The sequence below is a fragment of the Oncorhynchus kisutch genome, linkage group LG24 (genome assembly GCF_002021735.2).
Source record: "Oncorhynchus kisutch isolate 150728-3 linkage group LG24, Okis_V2, whole genome shotgun sequence".
Lineage (NCBI taxonomy): Eukaryota > Metazoa > Chordata > Actinopteri > Salmoniformes > Salmonidae > Oncorhynchus > Oncorhynchus kisutch.
In genome coordinates, this window is record NC_034197.2 from 20,779,835 (window position 1) to 20,798,380 (window position 18,546).

Here is an 18,546-nt window from a genome sequence, read left to right on the forward strand (position 1 = left end):
AATAAGTAATTTGTAGCATTGCCTTCAAATTGTGTAACTTGGGTCCAACGTTTTGGGTAGCCTTCCACAACCTTCCCACAATAAGTTGGGTGAATTTTGGCCCATTCCTCCTGACAGAGCTGGTGTAACTGAGTCAGGTTTGTAGGCCTCCTTGCTTGCACACGCTTTTTCAGTTCTGACCACAAATTTTCTATAGGATTGAGGTCAGGGCTTTGTGATGGCCACTCCAATACCTTGACTTTGTTGTCCTTAAGTCATTTTGCCACAACTTTGGAAGTGTGCTTGTGGTCATTGTCCATTTGGAAGACCCATTTGCAATCAAGCTTTAACTTCCTGACTGATGTCTTGAGATGTTGCTTCAATATGTCCACATAATTTTCACTTCTCATGATGCCATCTATTTTGTGAAGTGCACCAGTCCCTCCTGCAGCAAAACACCCCCACAACATGATGCTGCCACCCCCGTGCTTCATGGTTGGGATGGTGTTCTTTGCCTTGCAAGCCTCCCCCTTTTCCTCCAAACATAACGATGATCATTATGTGCAAACAGTCCTATTGTTGTTTCATCAGACCAGAGGACATTTCTCCAAAAAGTACGATCTTTGTCCCCATGTGCAGCAAACGTTAGCCTGGCTTTTATAATGGCGGTTTTGTGGGGCAGTGGCTTCTTCCTTGCTGAACGGCCTTTCAGATTATGTCGATATAGGACTCGTTTTACTGTGGATATAGATACTTTGGTATCGGTTTCCTCCAGCATCTTCACAAGGTCCTTTACTGTTGTTCTGGGATTGAGTTGCACTTTTCGCACCAAAGTACGTTCTTCTCTAGGAGACAGAACACGTCTTCTTCCTGAGTGGTATGACAGCTGCGTGGTCCCATGGTGTTTATACTTGCGTACTATTGTTTGTTTGTACAGATGAAAGTGGAACCTTCAGGCATTTGGAAATTGCTCCCAAGGATGAACCAGACTTGAGGTCTACAATTTAATTTTCTGAGGTCTTGGCTGATTTCTTTTGATTTTCCCATGATGTCAAGCAAAGAGGCACTGAGTTTGAAGGTAGGCCTTGAAATTCATCCACAGGTACACCTCCAATTGACTCGAATTATGTCAATTAGCCTATCAGAAGCTTCTAAAGCCATGACATTTTCTGGAATTTTCCAAGCTGTTTAAAAGGCACAGTCAACTTAGTTTATGTAAACTTCTGACCCACTGGAATTGTGATACAGTGAATTATAAGTGAAATAATCTGTGCGTAAATAATTAATGGAAAATTACTTTTGTCTTGCACAAAGTAGATGTCCTAAACGATTTGCCAAAACCATAGTTTCTTTACAAGAAATTTGTGTAGTGGTTGCAAAACGAGTTTTAATGACTCCAACTATGCATATAGATATATACAAAATAATGACATGGGGATGTGTCACAAGAGAAAGGCTTAAACATGAATAAGGAGCGTGCTTACCTTGATAACATGTCCATAACGACAGAAATGTCGAGTGAGATACTGCTCTGTGATGTTGGAGGCTAAACCATCCAACCAAACACAAGTTGTGGGCATACTTTTTCCAAATCCAAGCTGTAGAAAGATGGAAAATTAACATACCAACAATATTATCCTGTTGACATCACTCCAGTCAACATCAAAAAAATCTCAGTTGTACATTCAAAAGATGTGTTTCGTGAAATTCTAGTTTTATGCTCTTCTCACCTTTAGCCTATTGTTGCCGAGGTACTCTCCATCCATCTTCTTTATGGCCTTACAGACACTGGTAATGTCACTGTACTGTAGAAAGGCATACTGAGGGGCACCATTAACTTTCTTGATGTCAATATCCTATGTGAATGGAAAGAAAGGCAAAACTGAATTAAGAGAGGCAGTTTCGAATTAGGAAATGTGTTCCTCATAAAATCTCATTTGCAGCATGCAGATTCATAATGTATTTCACTTACCACTATCTCCCCAAAGCGCTGAAAGATATTGAGCAGATCATGGTAGCTGGTGGTCTTTTCCAGGTTGCCAATAAACAGAGTCCGTGTGGCTTTGGGGTGAAACTCATCTATCCTCTCATCCAGAGGCCGGAACTCATTCTCGCTTTCAGTCTCTGAAAAGAGAAATATATGTTTTCATGAACCTGTACAAATCATTAAAAAAATATATAAAATAAATATATATTTTTTTTTTTACATAATCTTAATAGAACCCAGAGATTTTCCTGGTCAGGTTACATGGTTAGGAAAAACTCAAGCCCCTTTATATACCAGTTGTGGACGCACCAGGGCCGTTCCAGGCAATGACCTCAATTTGCATGCCAAAAAACAGCTTCCCCTTTGATGCAGCCAGGGCCTTTTCCTGGTCCTCCTGCTGGCGAAAGAACACTAGTCCATAGCGCTCCTCTAAAGCTCCATGGATTTGCACAGACGTCACCTTCCCATACTTCTTGAACTCATGGAACAGGCCATCTTTTAGACTTGTATCTGAAAGCAGAGGGAACAAATACTAAAATAAATGTTGACTAAATACCTTCTAGTGCATACAGAGTGACTCATTCTTATCTGCAGTACAAAAATCATCAACAATGTAATTAACTCAACAAATTATATTATTACCAAAACCTAGCAGTGTATTGCCCACATGTAGCGTGGAGTAGATAATATATGGTATATACACAGCAGCAGTGGTGTAAACTACTAAAGTAAAAATACTTTAAAGTACTTTGGGGGGTATCTTGCCTAGTTAAATAAAATATTAAATAAAAATAAGTCATTTTTGGGGGTATTTGTACTTCACTATTTATATAATTTGACAACTTTTACATTCCTAAAGAAAATAATGTAGTTTTACTCCAAACATTTTTCTGACACACAAAAGTATCTGGTACATTTTGAATGCTTAGCAGAACAGGAAAATGGTCCAATTGACGCACTTATCAAGAGAACATCTCTGGTCAGCCCAACTACCTCTGATCTGGCGGACTCACTAAACACAAATGCTTCATTTATAAATGATGTCTGAGTGTGGCCCTGGCTATCCGTACATTTATAAAACAAGAAAATGAAGCTGTCTGGTTTGCTTAATATAAGGAATTTTAAATGATTTATACTTTTGATACTTAAGTATATTTAAAACCAAATACTTTTAGACAAGTAGTATTTTACTGGGTGCCTTAAATTTTACTTTAGTCATTTTCTATTAAGGTAACTTTACTTTTACTCAAGTATGACCTTTGGGTAATTATTCCCTCCGCTGCACAGCTTAAGGGATCAAATCCTCACCTGTCGAACGCACAGGAAGATTCTGGACCTTGACACCAAAGCTTTTTCGAGGCTCATCCTTGTCAAGGGCAGATAAAGGCAGAGATAAAGGTGCAGGGACGGCAGCAGACTGAACTGAACGTGCTGGGGAGCCATCACTTGAACTACTGCTGGAATCACTGCTGCCAAAGAGGAACACAGAGGCTTAATGAGAAATAGATTAGTGTGCATGTCACAGAATCTCATATATCCGTCATAAGAAGAGGAGTAAATCACTGTAAAGAACTGATGACTCAGATATTGTGTGATTTTGTCTGAAATGTTACTTTTAAAAGACATCTCTATGCACAAAGATATAGCTCACAGATGTGATATATATCAGAATCATCGTCAATCCATTATAAGGGTGATTCTCATGAAACCAGTTTTAACCATGGCAGTAACAAATTGATGCATCTGCAACAATCAACTATCATTATGAAGACTAAGATGCCTAGTTTATGGCAGTGTCTTATTTTAAATAAATTGTACATTTTTTACTGAAATTAGTCCAATTAAATTCTCAGGTTACTTTATAAAATGTTGAATAAAAACTAAATATGTTGCTGTAGTTTGTTCATAAATCCTACAAGTTATATGTATTACTTAAAACAGTGTCTGTGGATGTTTCTCATTACAGTAACACTTTTCAAGTTGCTATAAAATAAAGTTTAATTCACCCATGATGCATCATCTAGAGGAGTAGTCCTTAGATGAGCACAAGTTATTTAAATTTATATGCCTTCAGAATGAGGATCTTCTTCTCAAACATCCCTTTAAGACACTTGACCTTTCACCGAAATGACAAAAAAGCTCCAATTGGGTAAAACTTAGAAAACCATTACCTTACCAACATGGAGGCATGAATGGGCTTTAGTGATGGTCAATTGTTTGCTGACTCAATGTCTGTGTCTCCTATTACTTGCAGATTGAGCTTTCATTACCGAAACACACATCTCATTATTGAATAATTTCAGGTCTTTTTCGGTAATGACAATAATTAAATTCTAATGTATAGCCAATGGGTGTTTCTTATTTACTAGGACCACTGTTACAACTATTGATTATATATTTTTGTAAAACATCAAATTTTATTAGTCACATGCGCCGAATCTAACAGGTGTAAATTTGACAGTGAAATGCTTACTTACGATCCCCTAACCAACAATGCAGTTTAAAAAAATACAGATAAGAATAATAAACAAAAGTCATTAAAGAGCAGCAGCTAAATAACAATAGCAAGACTATATACAGGGTGGTACTGGTACAAAGTCAATGTGTGTGGGCACCGGTTAGTTGAGGTAGTATGTACATGTAGGTAGAGTTATTGAAGTGACTATGCATAGATAACAACAGAGAGAAGAGGCGGTGTAAAAAAAGAGGGGAAGGGGGGCAATGCAAATAGTCTGGGTAGTCATTTGATTAGGTGTTCAGGAATTTTATGGCTTGGGGTTAGAAGCTGTTTAGAAGCCTCTTGGACCTAGACTTGGCACTCCGGTACCACTTGCCGTGCGGTAGCAGAGAGAACAGTCTATGACTGGAGTGGCTGGAGTCTTAGACAATTTTTAGGACCTTCTTCTGAGACCGCCTGATAGAGGTTCTGGGTGGCAGGAAGCTTGGCCCCAGAATGTTACCTACCCTTAGTACCTGGGGGCGGCCCGTTAGGAAGGCCAGGATCCAGTTGCAGAGGGAGGTGTTTAGTCCCAGGGTCCTTAGCTTATTGATGAGCTTTGAGGGCACTATGGCGTTGAACGCTGAGCTGTAGTCAATGAAGAGCATTCTCACATAGGTGTTCCTTTTGTCTAGGTGTGAAAGGGCAGTGTGAAGTGCAATAGAGATGGCATCATCTGTGGATCTGTTGGGCGGTATGCAAATTGGAGTGGGTCTTGGGTTTCTGGGATAATGGCATTGATGTGAGCCATGACCAGCCTTTCAAAGCACTTCATGGCTACAGACGTGAGTGCTACAGGTCGTTAGTCATTTAGGTAGGTTGCATTAGTGTTCTTGGGCACAGGCACTATGGCAGTCTGCTTAAAACATGTTGGTATTACAGACTCGGACAGGGAGGGGTTGAAAATATGTCAGTGAAGACAATTGCCAGTTGGTCAGCGCATGTTCGCAGTACACATCCTGGTAATCCGTCTGAATGTTGACCTGTTTAAAGGTCTTACATCGGCTGTGGAGAGCGTGGTGCTCTCATGCATGTTTCAGTGTTATTTGCCTTGACGCGAGCATTGAAGTAGTTTAGCTGGTCTGATAGGCTCGTGTCACTGGGCAGCTCTCTGCTGTGCTTCCCTTTGTAGTCTAATGGTTTGCAAGCCCTGCCACATCCGACGAGCATCAGAGGTGTAGTACGATTCGATCTTTGTCCTGTATTGACGCTTTGTCTATTTGATGGTTCGTCAGAGGGCATAGTGGGATTTCTTATAAGCTTCCGGGTTGGAGTCCCACTCCTTGAAAGCGGCAGCTCCTCCCTTTAACTCAGTGCGGCTGGTTCTGGTATGTACGTACGGCCACTGTGGGGATGACTTCGTCGATGCACTTACTGATGAAGCCAATGACTGATGTGGTGTATTCCTCAATGCTATCGGCGGAATTCCGGAACATATTCCAGTCTGTGATAGCAAAACAGTCCTGTAGCTTAACATCTGCTTCATCTAACCACTTTTATATTGATCTAGTCACTGGTGTTTCCTGCTTTAAGTTTTGCTTGTAAGCAGGAATCAGGAGGATAGAATTATGGTCAGAATTGTCAAATGGAGGGCAAGGGAGAGCTTTGCATGTGTCTCTGTTTGTGGAGTAAAGGTGGTTCAGAGGTCTTTTTCCTCTTGTTGCAAATGTAACATGCCGATAGAAATTTGGTAAAACGGATTTAAGTTTCCCTGCATTAAAGTTCCCGGCTACTAGGAGCGCCACCTCTGGTGAGCGTTTTCTTGTTTGCTTATGGCGGAATACAGCTCATTCAATGCGGTTTTAGTGCCAGCCTCTGACTGTGGTGGTATGTAAAAAAAAGGTGGTATGTCAATGTAGAAATGCATCTAAAATACCTTAGAATCACACATATCCACATCCTAAAGACCTTGGAGAAATTACAAGTTTTTTTTTTACCTTATACTTAAGTCCACTTTTGAAAACACATGCACATAATTACAGTACTTATAATTATGCTAAAGGGTTATTTTACACAATTGCATTAAGATCATTGATTTTACTATTACGTAAAGCATTTGGGATTTACAAATGTACAGTTTTTCCAATGGCAAACAATGCAACACTAATTTCCGAAAACTGCTCATCATTACCATAATGCAGCAATATTTAATAAATATCACGAAAAGTAAAACGTATACTTTAGGAATTTTTGATAAATCTGATAAAGAACAAAAGGGACACTATCAAAAATGCGTACATAAAAATAGCATACATACAGTTGAAGTCGGAAGTTTACATACACCTGATCAAAATTTATACTCCGTTTCGCAGTTCCTGACATTTAATCCTAGTAAAAAATCCCTGTCTTAGGTCAGTTAGGATCACCACTTTATTTTAAGAATGTGAAATGTCAGAATAACAGTAGAGAGAATGATTTCAGCTTTTATTTACAAATGTAATACACTCAATTAGTATTTGGTAGATTTGCCTTTAAATTGTTTAACTTGGGTCAAACGTTTTTTGACCCAAGTTCCTTCCACAAGCTTCCCACAGTAAGTTGGGTGAATTTTGGCCCATTCCTCCTGACAGAGCTGGTGTAACTGAGTCAGGTTTGTAGGCCTCCTAGCTCGCACATGCCTTTTCAGTTCAGACCACACATTTCCTATAGGATTGAGGTCAGGGCTTTGTGATGGCCACTCTAATACCTTGACGTTGTGGTCCTTAAGCCATTTTGTTCCAACTTTGGAAGTTTGCTGGCCATTTGGAAGACCCATTTGTGACCAAGCTTTAACTTCCTGACTGTCTTGAGATGTTTCTTCAATATATCCATATAACTTTCCTTCCTCATGACGCCATCTATTTTGTGAAGGGCACAAGTCCCTCTTGTAGCAAAGCACCCCTACAACAGGATGCTGCCACCCCCATGCTTCACGGATGGGATGGTGTTCCCTCGGCTTGCAAGCCTCCCCCTTTTTCCTCCAAACATAACGATGGTCATTACGGCCAAACAGTTCCATTTTTGTTTCATCAGACCAGAGGACATATCTCCAAAAAGTACGATCTTTGTCCCCATGTGCAGTTGCAAACCGTAGTCTGGCTTTTTTATGGTGATTTTGGGGCAGTGGCTTCTTCCTTGCTGAGCGGCCTTTCAGGTTATGTCGATATAGGACTTGTTTTACTGTGGATATAGATACTTTTGTACCCGTTTCCTCCAGCATCTTCACAAGGTCCTTTGCTTTTGTTCTGGGATTGATTTGCACTTTTCACACCAAAGTATATTAATCTCTAGGAGGCAGAAAGTGTCTCCTTCCTGAGCGGTATGATGGCTGTGTGGTCCCATGGTGTTTATACTTGTGTACGATTGTTTGTACAGATGAACGTGGTACCTTCAGGCATTTGGAAATTGCTCCCAAGGATGAACCAGATGTGTGGAGGTCGACAATTGTTTTTCTGAGGTCTTGGCTGATTTCTTTTGATTTTCCCATGAGGTCAAGCAAAGAGGCACTGAGTTTGAAGGTAGGCCTTGAAATACATCCACAGGTACACCTACAATTGACTCAAATTATGTCAATTAGCCTATCAGAAGCTTCTAAAGCCATGACATAATTTTCTGGAATTTTTCAAGCTGTTTAAAAGGCACAGTCAACTTAGTGCATGTGTAACCAATGTGAAATGGCTAGCTATTTAGCAGGGTGCGCGCTAATAGCGTTTCAATCGGTGACGTCACTCGCTCTGAGAACTTGAAGTAGTTGTTCCCCTTGCTCTGCAAGGGCCGCGACTTTTGTGGAGCGTTTGGTAACAATGCTTCGTTGGGTGTCAGTTGTTGATGTGTGTAGAGGGTCCCTGGTCGAGCCCAGGCTGGGGCGAGGAGAGGGGCGGAAGCTATACTGTTACACATGTAAACTTCTGACCAACTGGAATTGTGATACAGTGAATTATAAGATAAATAATCTGTTTGTAAATAAACAAATTGTTGGAAAGATTCCTTGTGTCATGCAAAGTATATGTCATAACGGACTTCCCGTTAATTAACAAGACATTTGTGGTGTCGTTGAAAAATTAGATTTAATGACTCCAAACTAAGTGTATGTAAACTTCCGACTTCAACTTTACATACACAAGTAATTATGACAAAAAACAAGATTCAGAAGAAGGTTGTGTTGCGGTAATGAGATATATTACAAAATACATTCACTTAAGCCTTTTCATTAGGTGAACAATGTTAAATATTACAAATAGATTTGTTTCCCACTTTTTTGGACTTCGACAACTGTTGTGGTAATGAGAGTTTTTGTATTGATAGTTGTGGAAATTGTGGTTAAATGCATGATATCTGATCAATAAACATAACAATAATTATGAAATAGATAACTACAGAAGCTAATCTTATTGATCCAAGAGGAATTATGGTGTAGAATCTATTTTTTTGGTAAAACATTGTCACATGCCAGTTTTGTGAGAATCACCCAGTACACTCAACAATCATGTTGAACAAACTTCTATATGAAGTTGGAAATAATGAAGGTTACCCTAGCATAAAGGAATATGTAATACCATTATCTGTCTTTGAGTGGCACTGTTCTCACAATTCATACAAATGGAATCAAATCTGTTGAGATTGTTTTTTCCTATTTATTTGTTGAAGCAGAATATTCTGTACATCTGTTCACCGTGTTTGTGAATATATATGAGTTATCCATGAGTCCATTCAGCAGATCGTGCCCATATGGATTTGAATCAAATCACCATGACTAACAACCAAGGTTGGAGAGCCGCTGAGAACTACAATAGATCACAAGTGCATAGATTCCAATTTTAGAAAACAGTGACTCACCAGGTAGATGACAAAACGGAAAGACACTGGCTTTTATAGAGCAAATAGAGAGCAGTTTTGAAATTATACTGCTTGTGTTAGATGGAATAATATATTTTACAACAGAAGTAACAAAGGGAGCAAAAAAAGGAAATGTTTTAGAAAATAAATATATGAGCCGCAACCCTCATATGGCATAAAAATGAAACAATTACCTTCGTATTTTCATTGTACAGTTCTACCATTCCACTTCAATCTCTTGTGAGATGGTAATTTAGTTTGCTTTGCTAAATTATGCTCAAATAGTTTTTAATATCACAGTATACTGTCCCACAGTAGTAAACATGACCAGATATGTTCACACTTGCAATAGACATTTCATAAGCCGTGCATCCCTTTAGTAGTACACCCCACTATTCTCATGCCCTTCTCAATTTTCCAGCCTTCCCTTTGCTATTTGTTTGCCTCTGCTCCTCCTCCTTCCCTCAGACACTCCCATAAGTGCTGCTTATGGAGCCTGGCCTGTGGGAGTGGGCAGGGAGCCAGCAGTGGCTAGAAATGTCCAGTTCTAACTGGATCTCAGGGTGGGAGGGAGTGGGGGGGGCATTACCCATACACAGAGGTGGGCAGTGAGAAAATACATCAGCAGTCTCCAAAAAATTCCCTGTAGCATTTCTTCCTGAAACCACCAAGCATGTCAAGCTGCACAGTCTGGTGTGTCAGATCGCAATGCTCTCAAATAACCAATGAAACTGCTTAAATTATATAACCTACTTATTCTTGCTGTGCTAAAGAAGTCTCCTTGCATATTTTCACTGTCATACCATATCAATTTCCTTTTCGAAGCCGGTTTTTGGAATTTGTTAGCACATTTATACCAGATTTCCAAGGAGTTACTTCGGCTCAAGATTAGTGGGGCTTTAAATTCTAGTACCCTCAAATTCAAAGCTGGACCTCGAAGCCAGTTCCACTGCTTTTTAATTTGTCACCTCTAATCAGGGACTGATTTAGACATAGGACAGCAGGGGGGTGCAATAATTATCAGGTAGAACAGAAAACCAGCAGTACTCTGGACCTCCCAGGGTAAGATTTGAATAACCTTGTTTTAGCATTTCACACCCAAATCTTTAAGGAATTTAGTGGTTCTGAGAAATTCACACCGAATAAGCAAGTGGAAATAGTATTGTACAATAAAAAAAATAAAAAAAATTAGAACCATTTTCTACTATCGAGTTCACTGCATTACATTCGTCAAAGCCAAGTTGGTGCACACTGAACAGGAGTTCCGATGCTAATAACGCTAACTAGCTTTAATTTCACTCAGACGTTTGTGAGCCAGAGGCGCTTAAACTACTATCAATTTGAGTTGAGTGAAATCAAATCATATGACATAAGCAAGATGAATAAGCTAGCCCTTTTAAGTTCTTGCGGGGGCATGCTTTTCATAACAATTGGTTATCATAAAGCATTACATAAGGGTGATTCCTCACAACTCTAGAACAAAACACCACCATGATTTTGGGAATTTTCACAATTTTATCTATAGAATGGTCTTTTGGAGGAACGATTGTATCTTAAAGGGATACTTCGAGATTTTGGCAAATTAGGCCCTTTATCTACCTTAAATGAACTTATGGATACCATTTATATGTCTCTGCATCCAGTATGAAGGAAGTTGGAGGTAGTTTCTTTATAGCAGATACTATAGACTTCCAGCCCTAGCGCTAGTGAGCATTTGCCCTAGCGCTAGTGAGCATTTGCCCTAGCGCTAGTGAGCATTTGCCCTAGCGCTAGTGAGCATTTGCCCTAGCGCTAGTGAGCATTTGCCCTAGCGCTAGTGAGCATTTGCCCTAGCGCTAGTGAGCATTTGCCCTAGCGCTAGTGAGCATTTGCCCTAGCGCTAGTGAGCATTTGCCCTAGCGCTAGTGAGCATTTGCCCTAGCGCTAGTGAGCATTTGCCCTAGCGCTAGTGAGCATTTGCCCTAGTGCTAGTGAGCATTTGCCCTAGTGCTAGTTGGCAACTTCCTTCCATCTGCACAATACACATAAAAATGGTATCCACGAGTTCATCTGACTCTGGGAAAGTAGGGCCTCATAGCCAAAATCCTGAAGTATCCCTTTAACCTCCAAGGGATATGATTAGCATGAAGTTGTAAGTAACAAAAACATTTCCCAAGACATATACATATCTGATATGGGCAGAAAGTTTAAATTCTTGTTAGTCAAACTGCACTGTCCAAATTACACTAGCTATTACAGTGAAAAGAATGCCATGCTATTGTTTGAGAGTGCACAATTATGAACTAGAAAATGTATTAATAAACCAATTAGGCACATTTGGAGAGTCTTGATAGAACATTTTGAACAGATATGCAATGGTTCATTGGCGCAGTATGTAGCCTAGTGGTGAGTGTTGGACTAGTAACGGAAAAGTTGCAAGATCGAATCCCCGAGCTGACAAGGTAAGAATCTGTCGTTCTGCCCCTGAACAAGGCAGTTAACCCATTGTTCCTAGGCAGTTATTGAAAATAAGAATTTGTTCATAATACAAAAATCAGTCTAAAACTTTGCACACACTGCTGCCAAAATCAAAATTTCACCTGGGCTGGAATAATTCATTATGGCCTTACTTACATTTCAAAGAAATTACATTTAAAATACACATTTTTTTCTTTGTATTATCTTTTACTAGATCTAAATGTGTTATATTCAACTACATTAACTTCGTGTTTCCACAAACTTCAACGTGTTTCCTTTCAAATGGTATCAAGAATATGCATATGCTTGCTTCAGGTCCTGAGCTACAGGCAGTTAGAGTCGGGTGTCATATTAGGTGAAAATTGGGGGGGGGGTAAAGGGTCCGATCCTTAACATAATTGAGAAATAATTAAATGAAGCTGGAATAATTGTACTATTTTGGACGCACCCAGGCCTCCTTTAAGACTCAATAATGTTTCATCTGTAAGTGCTACAAAGCACAAGTTGGTGTCATATAAAGCTTTACTGCTTGCTCTGTAATATGACTAGTATTTTGATTTCAATTTATTTATTTATTTTTCACCTTTATTTAACCAGGTAGGCTAGTTGAGAACAAGTTCTCATTTACAACTGCGACCTGGCCAAGAATAAAGCAAAGCAGTTCGACACATACAACAACACAGAGTTACACATGGAATAAACAAAACATACAGTCAATAACACAGTTGAAGAAAATCTATATACAGTGTGTGCAAATGAGGTAAGATAAGGGAGGTAAGGCAATAAATAGGCCATGGTGGCGAAGTAATTACAATATACCAATTAGACACTGGAGTGATTGATGTGCAGAAGACGAATGTGCAAGTAGAGATACTGGGGTGCAACTCACAGATCACTGCACCTGTACAAAGGCCATCCAACTACCTCATCCCCATACTGTATTTATTTATTCGTCTTGAGGGAGATATGAGTCTCCAGCTCCAGTGATTTTTGCAGTTCGTTCCAGTCATTGGCAGCAGAGATCTGGAAGGAAAGACGGCCGAAGGAGGGAGGAATTGGCTTTGAGGGTGACGAGTGAGATATACCTGCTGGAGCGCGGGTGGGAGTGCGTGCTACGGGTGGGTGCTGCTATGGTGACCAGTGAGCTGAGATAAGGCGGGGCTTTACCAAGCAAAGACTTATAAATGACCTGGATCCAGTGGGTTTGGCGACGAGTATGAAGCTAGGGCCAGCCAGCGAGAGCATACAGGTCGCAGTGGTGGGTAGTATACTGGGCTTTGGTGACAAAACGGATGGCACTGTGATAGCAAATTGGATGCAGTCTGAGTAGAGTGTTGGAGACTACTTTGTTAATGACATCGCCGAAGTCGAGGATCTGCAGGATGGTCAGTTTTACGAGAATATGTTTGGCAGCATGAGTGAAGGATGATTTGTTGTGAAATAGGAAGCCGATTCTAGATTTAATTTTGGATTGGAGATGCTTAATGTGAGTCTGGAAGGAGAGTTTACAGTCTAACCAGACACCTAGGTATTTGTAGTATTTGTATATTCTAAGTCAGAACCGTCCAGAGTAATGATGCTGGACAGGCGGGCAGGTTGAAGAGCATGCATTTAGTTTTACTTGCATTAAAGAGCAGTTGGAGGCCACGGAAGGAGAGTTGTATGGCATTGAAGCTGGTCTGGAGGCTAGTTAACACAGTGTCCAAAGAAGGGACAGAAGTATACAGAATGGTGTCGCTTGCGTAGAGGTGGATCAGAGAATCACCAGCAGCAAGAGCAACATCATTGATGTATACAGAGAAGAGAGTCGGCCCGAGAATTGAACCCTGTGGCCCCCCCATAGAGACTGACAGAGTTTTGGACAACAGGCCCTCCGATTTGACACACTGAACTCTATCAGAGAAGTAGTTGGTGAACCAGGCAGGGCAGTATTTTGAGAAACCAAGGCTGTTTAGTTTGCCGATAACAATGCGGTGATTGACAGAGTCGAAAGCCTTGACCAGGTCGATGAATACGGCTGCACAGTAATGTCTCTTATCGATGGCGGTTATGATATCGTTTAGGACCTTGAGCATGGCTGAGGTGCACCCATGTCCAGCTCTGAAATCAGATTGCATAGCGGAGAGGGTACAGTGGGATTCGAAATGGTTGGTAATCTGTTTGTTAACTTGGCTTTCGATGACCTTAGAAAGGCAGGGTAGGATAGATATAGGTCTGTAGCAGTTTGGGTATAGAGTGTCTCCTCCTTTGAAGAGGGGGATGATCGCGGCAGCCTTCCAATCTTTGGGAATCTCAGACAAAGAGGTTGAACCGGCTAGTATTAGGGGTTGCAACAATTTTGGCTGATCATTTTAGAGAGAGTCCAGATGCTTTAAGATACAAACGTCAAATATATGTAAACAATCCTTTCTCTAAATGTCACTTCTATAGATAATATTATATGAAAATCAAAAAATGTATGGTCTTGTTCTGTTCTAGTTTCATAAGGAATCACCCATAACTAAACATAACTAAACTAAAAATAAAAATGAACATCCCTTTATCAGGACCCTGTCTTTCAAAGATAATTAGTAAAAATCCAAATAACTTCAGATCTTCATTGTAAAGGGGTTAAACACTGTTTCCCATGCTAGTTCAATGAACCATAAACAATTAATGAACATGCACCTGTGGAACGGTCGTTAAGACACTAACAGCTTACAGACGGTAGGCAATTAAGGTCATGGTCATGAAAACTTAGGACACTAAAGAGGCCTTTCTACTGACTCTGAAAAGACCAAAAGAAAGACGCCCAGGGTCCCTGCTCATCTGCGTGAATGTGCCTTAGGCATGCTGCAAGGAGGCATGAGGACTGCAGATGTGGCCAGGGCAATAAATTGCAATGTTTGTACTGTGAGACGCCTAAGACAGTGCCACAGGGAGACAGGATGGACAGCTGATCGTCCTCGCAGTGGCAGACCACGTATAACACCTGCACAGGGTCCATCCGAGCATCACACCTGCGGGACAGGTACAGGACAGCAACAACAACTGCCCAAGTTACACCAGGAACGCACAATCCCTCCATCTGTGCTCAGACTGTCCTCAATAGGCTGAGAGAGGCTGGACTGAGGGTTTGTAGGTCTGTTGTAAGAAATGGTCCTCACCAGAGATCACCGGCAACAACGTCACCTATGGGCACAATCCCACCGTTGCTGGACCAGACAACTAGCACAAAGTGCTCTTCACTGACGAGTCACAGTTGTCTCACCAGGGGTGATGGTCGGATTCGTGTTTATCGTCGAAGGAATGAGCGTTACACCGAGGCCTGTACTCTGGAGCGGGATCGATTTGGAGGAGGAGGGTCGTCATTGTCTGGGGCGGTGTGTCACAGCATCATCGTATTGAGCTTGATGTCATTGCAGGCAATCTCAAAGCTGTGCGTTACAGGGAAGACATCCTCCTTCCTCATGTGGTACCCTTCCTGTAGGCTCATCCTGACATGACCCTCCAGCATGACAATGCCATCAGCCATACTGCTCATTCTGTGAGTAATTTCCTGAAAGACAGGGATGTCAGTGTTCTGCCATGGCCAGCGAAGAGCCCGGATCTCAATCCCATTGAGCACGTCTGGGACCTGTTGGATCGGAGGGTGAGGTCTAGGGCCATTCCCCCCAGAAATGTCTGGGAACTTGCAGGTGCCTTGGTGGAAGAGTGGGGTAACATCTCACAGCAAGAACTGGAAAATCTGGTGCAGTCCATGAGGTGGAGATGCACTGCAGTACTTAATGAAGCTGGTGGCCACACTAGATACTGTTACGTTTGATTTTGACCCCCCATTTGTTCCCGGGACACATTATTCAATTTCTGTTAGTCACGTGTCTGTGGAACTTGTTCAGTTTAATATCTCAGTTGTTGAATCTTATGTTCATACAAATATTTACACGTTAAGTTTGTTGAAAATAAATGCAGTTGACAGTGAAAGGACGTTTCTTTTTTTGCTGAGCTTGGGTTGCATTTTGAGATTAACATAACTTTGAATGTGGGTGGCTAAGTACTAAATTTGGGTGGCTAACTATGCTTCTGGTTTAAGAAACATTTTAGATTCATTATTTCATTGAGCAAGTTGTACTCTGAGTAAAGCAGAAGGATGGGCACAGACACCATGTGATAACTGCAGGGGACGGAATGCATGAAAGTGAAACTAATGAGCACTCGCTCTACCTACCTGCCACTGGTGCTGCTGCTGGTACTGCTGACTGAGTCGGAACTGGAGGAACGGCTGCGAGAGCCAGAGCCACTGTGGGAGCGGGGAGGCCGGGATGCCTGAGTCGACAACCTTTGTGGAGAGGGGTTACGTGAATGTGTAGAGTGTGGAGATCGGCTGCGACTGTCGTGGTAAGACCGATCTCTACGCCGACCTCCCTCTTCTTGGTACAAATCCCTGTGAACTACGCTGGCCAGTATAAATGGTTCTCTGGCACGAGGCTCATATCGAGGTTCTGGTGTATCAAAGTGGCTAGGGCTTCGGCTATGTGAACGATAGTATCCCACACCAACAGATGAAGATCCTCCACTTCCTCCAGCCACAGCCCCACCACCTGTTCCACTGATGCCAGCACCTACAACCCCTCCACTGATCCCTGCAGAGACAGCCCCACCACCTCCACAGGCAGTTCCAGTCACAGAGTTAAGCATTCTCTCCCTGGTATCTCGGTAATAGTCTGTGTCGTAGTGACGCTGCCGGTCAAAGCTGCTGCTAGCACGCTCGTGATGACCATAGGCACTGTGATCATATGCTCGATCCCGAATTTCAGCAGTCCTGAGTGACAGGGATAGGGATGGAAGGAGAAAATGGTGAGAGAGAAAGAGATACACATTATGCTTTTTGACACTAAATACAAAACTAGTTGAGCTTCACATGGTGGTAAATAAAAGTATATCAGGTTATCAAATAACTAAGACAGCAGTCAAGTTGAGTGTTCAAATGGGGTATCTGTTTGAAACGATATACAGTAAACATTTCAATTGACATATCATACTTTACATTAGCAATATATTTAGTTTAAAATATTTGTAAAATGTTCTAATGAATTCATATCGCTCATTAATTTCTGCAGAATTTGTCACCTATATTTGTCTAGATACTTTCAGATTATCTAAATGAAAATGTTTAACTGCTACTAACTAGGCATGGCAATTTATATAAAATATTTGGAAATGTATTGAAAACTGGTAAGAACCTAAATTAAAAGGAGTAGATATTTTAGACACTGTATTACATGTACTCGACTGAAACGCAGAAAGAAAGTTGATATATTTCTTATGGCCCATAATATAGAGCACACCCTGATCTGGAAAAACAAGAGTCTGGGGCATTCCCAATGGATTTAATGCTAAAACCTAAACGCAAAAAATGTATACACTACCGTTCAAAAGTTTGGGGTCACTTAGAAACTAAGGAAATTTCATTTTTTGTCCATTAAAATAACAACATTGATCAGACATACAGTGTTGACATTGTTAACGGGGTAAATGACTATTGTAGCTGGAAACGGCAGATTTTTTATGGAATATCTACATAGGCGTACAGAGGCCCATTATCAGCAACCATCACTCCGGTGTTCCAAATTTTAAAAGGTGTTTAAAATGGCCAGAAAAAAATTAAAAAATATTTTAAAAAGATGCTGGAGGAGTGCTTGACGCCATCTGGCAAGCATGGTGGAGGCAATGTGATGGTCTGGGGGTGCTTTGGTGGTGTTAAAGTGGGAGATTTGTACAGGGTAAGAGGGATCTTGAAGAAGGCCATCACTCCATTTTGCAATGCCATACCCTGTGGACATTGCTTAATTGAAGCCAATTTCCTCCTACAACAGAACAATGACCCAAAGCACAACTCCAAACTATGCAATAACTATTTATGGAAGAAGCAGTTAGCTGGTATTCTGTCTATAATGGAGTGGCCAGCACACACCAGATCTCAACCCTACTGAGCTGTTGTGGAAGCAGCTTGACCATATGGTACGTAACTAGTGCCCATCAAGCCAATCCAATTTGCGGGAGGTGCTTCAGGAAGCATGGGGTGAAATCTCTTCAGATTACCTCAACAAATCGACAACTAGAATGCCAAAGGCCTGCAAGACTAATTGCTGCAAATGGAGGATTCTTTGACGAAAGCTCAATAATAATAATCTATTGAGCTTGCCATTAGGGATGTCGAGAATAAGATTTTGATATTATGATAACTGTGTAATTGCAATTATTTTTTGGGGTTTTCACTGTATTGTGCAAATAAAATCATAATGTTGTTGCACAACTAGTTATTTGAGCTTTTAGGGAATTGCGCAGCGGTAGCTGCTAGCGAGAAATATACTGCACTGATCCATATTCAATTGCTGGAATCATTACAAAAATGCAGCAGTTTCTAAAGATTAGATAGCAAGTTATCAACTACAAAAATCACCAGACCTCCTAACTGGTAGATTGTCAAGGTGCGAGAGCCTTCATCTGTCGGAATGCCTAAAACAGTAAAAACACCATTCCAATTTTAAAGATTTTATGTACACTGAAATGTAATCATATGCTCTGCTGATGAATACACTTATACTAATGTATGTTCTTACAGCAGGTACACCACCACTTCAATAAAGAGGCTGTTGGGGTCTATCAAAAATGTGTGAGTTAACGAGGTAGCGATTTAGCAACAAATATTAGAGGGGGAGGAATACATTTAAAAAAAAATGTCATGCCTACTTAAAAATTGAACACAAAACAAGTCGTCTCCACTGAGAATAAAATGTAAGAATCACACTAACATGCTGACCAGACCGCG

General features: G+C 41.0%; 1 protein-coding gene across 4 annotated transcripts in view; it reads right to left on the reverse strand.

Moving 5' to 3' along the window:
• Positions 1-18,546, reverse strand: part of spen (spen family transcriptional repressor) — a 52,137-nt gene that overhangs the window by 20,190 nt on the left and 13,401 nt on the right. For 2 of the 4 annotated variants that reach the window (XM_020459554.2, XM_031803464.1), the window contains 6 exons: positions 15,943-16,536; positions 3,275-3,435; positions 2,261-2,476; positions 1,952-2,103; positions 1,710-1,835; positions 1,464-1,577 (listed from right to left, as the gene is read on the reverse strand). In XM_020459554.2, coding sequence (XP_020315143.1) covers positions 1,464-1,577; positions 1,710-1,835; positions 1,952-2,103; positions 2,261-2,476; positions 3,275-3,435; positions 15,943-16,536 — 1,363 coding nt within the window. The remainder of the gene's footprint in view (positions 1-1,463; positions 1,578-1,709; positions 1,836-1,951; positions 2,104-2,260; positions 2,477-3,274; positions 3,436-15,942; positions 16,537-18,546) is intronic. The other 2 variants (XM_020459555.2, XM_020459557.2) reach the window with 2 other exon arrangements.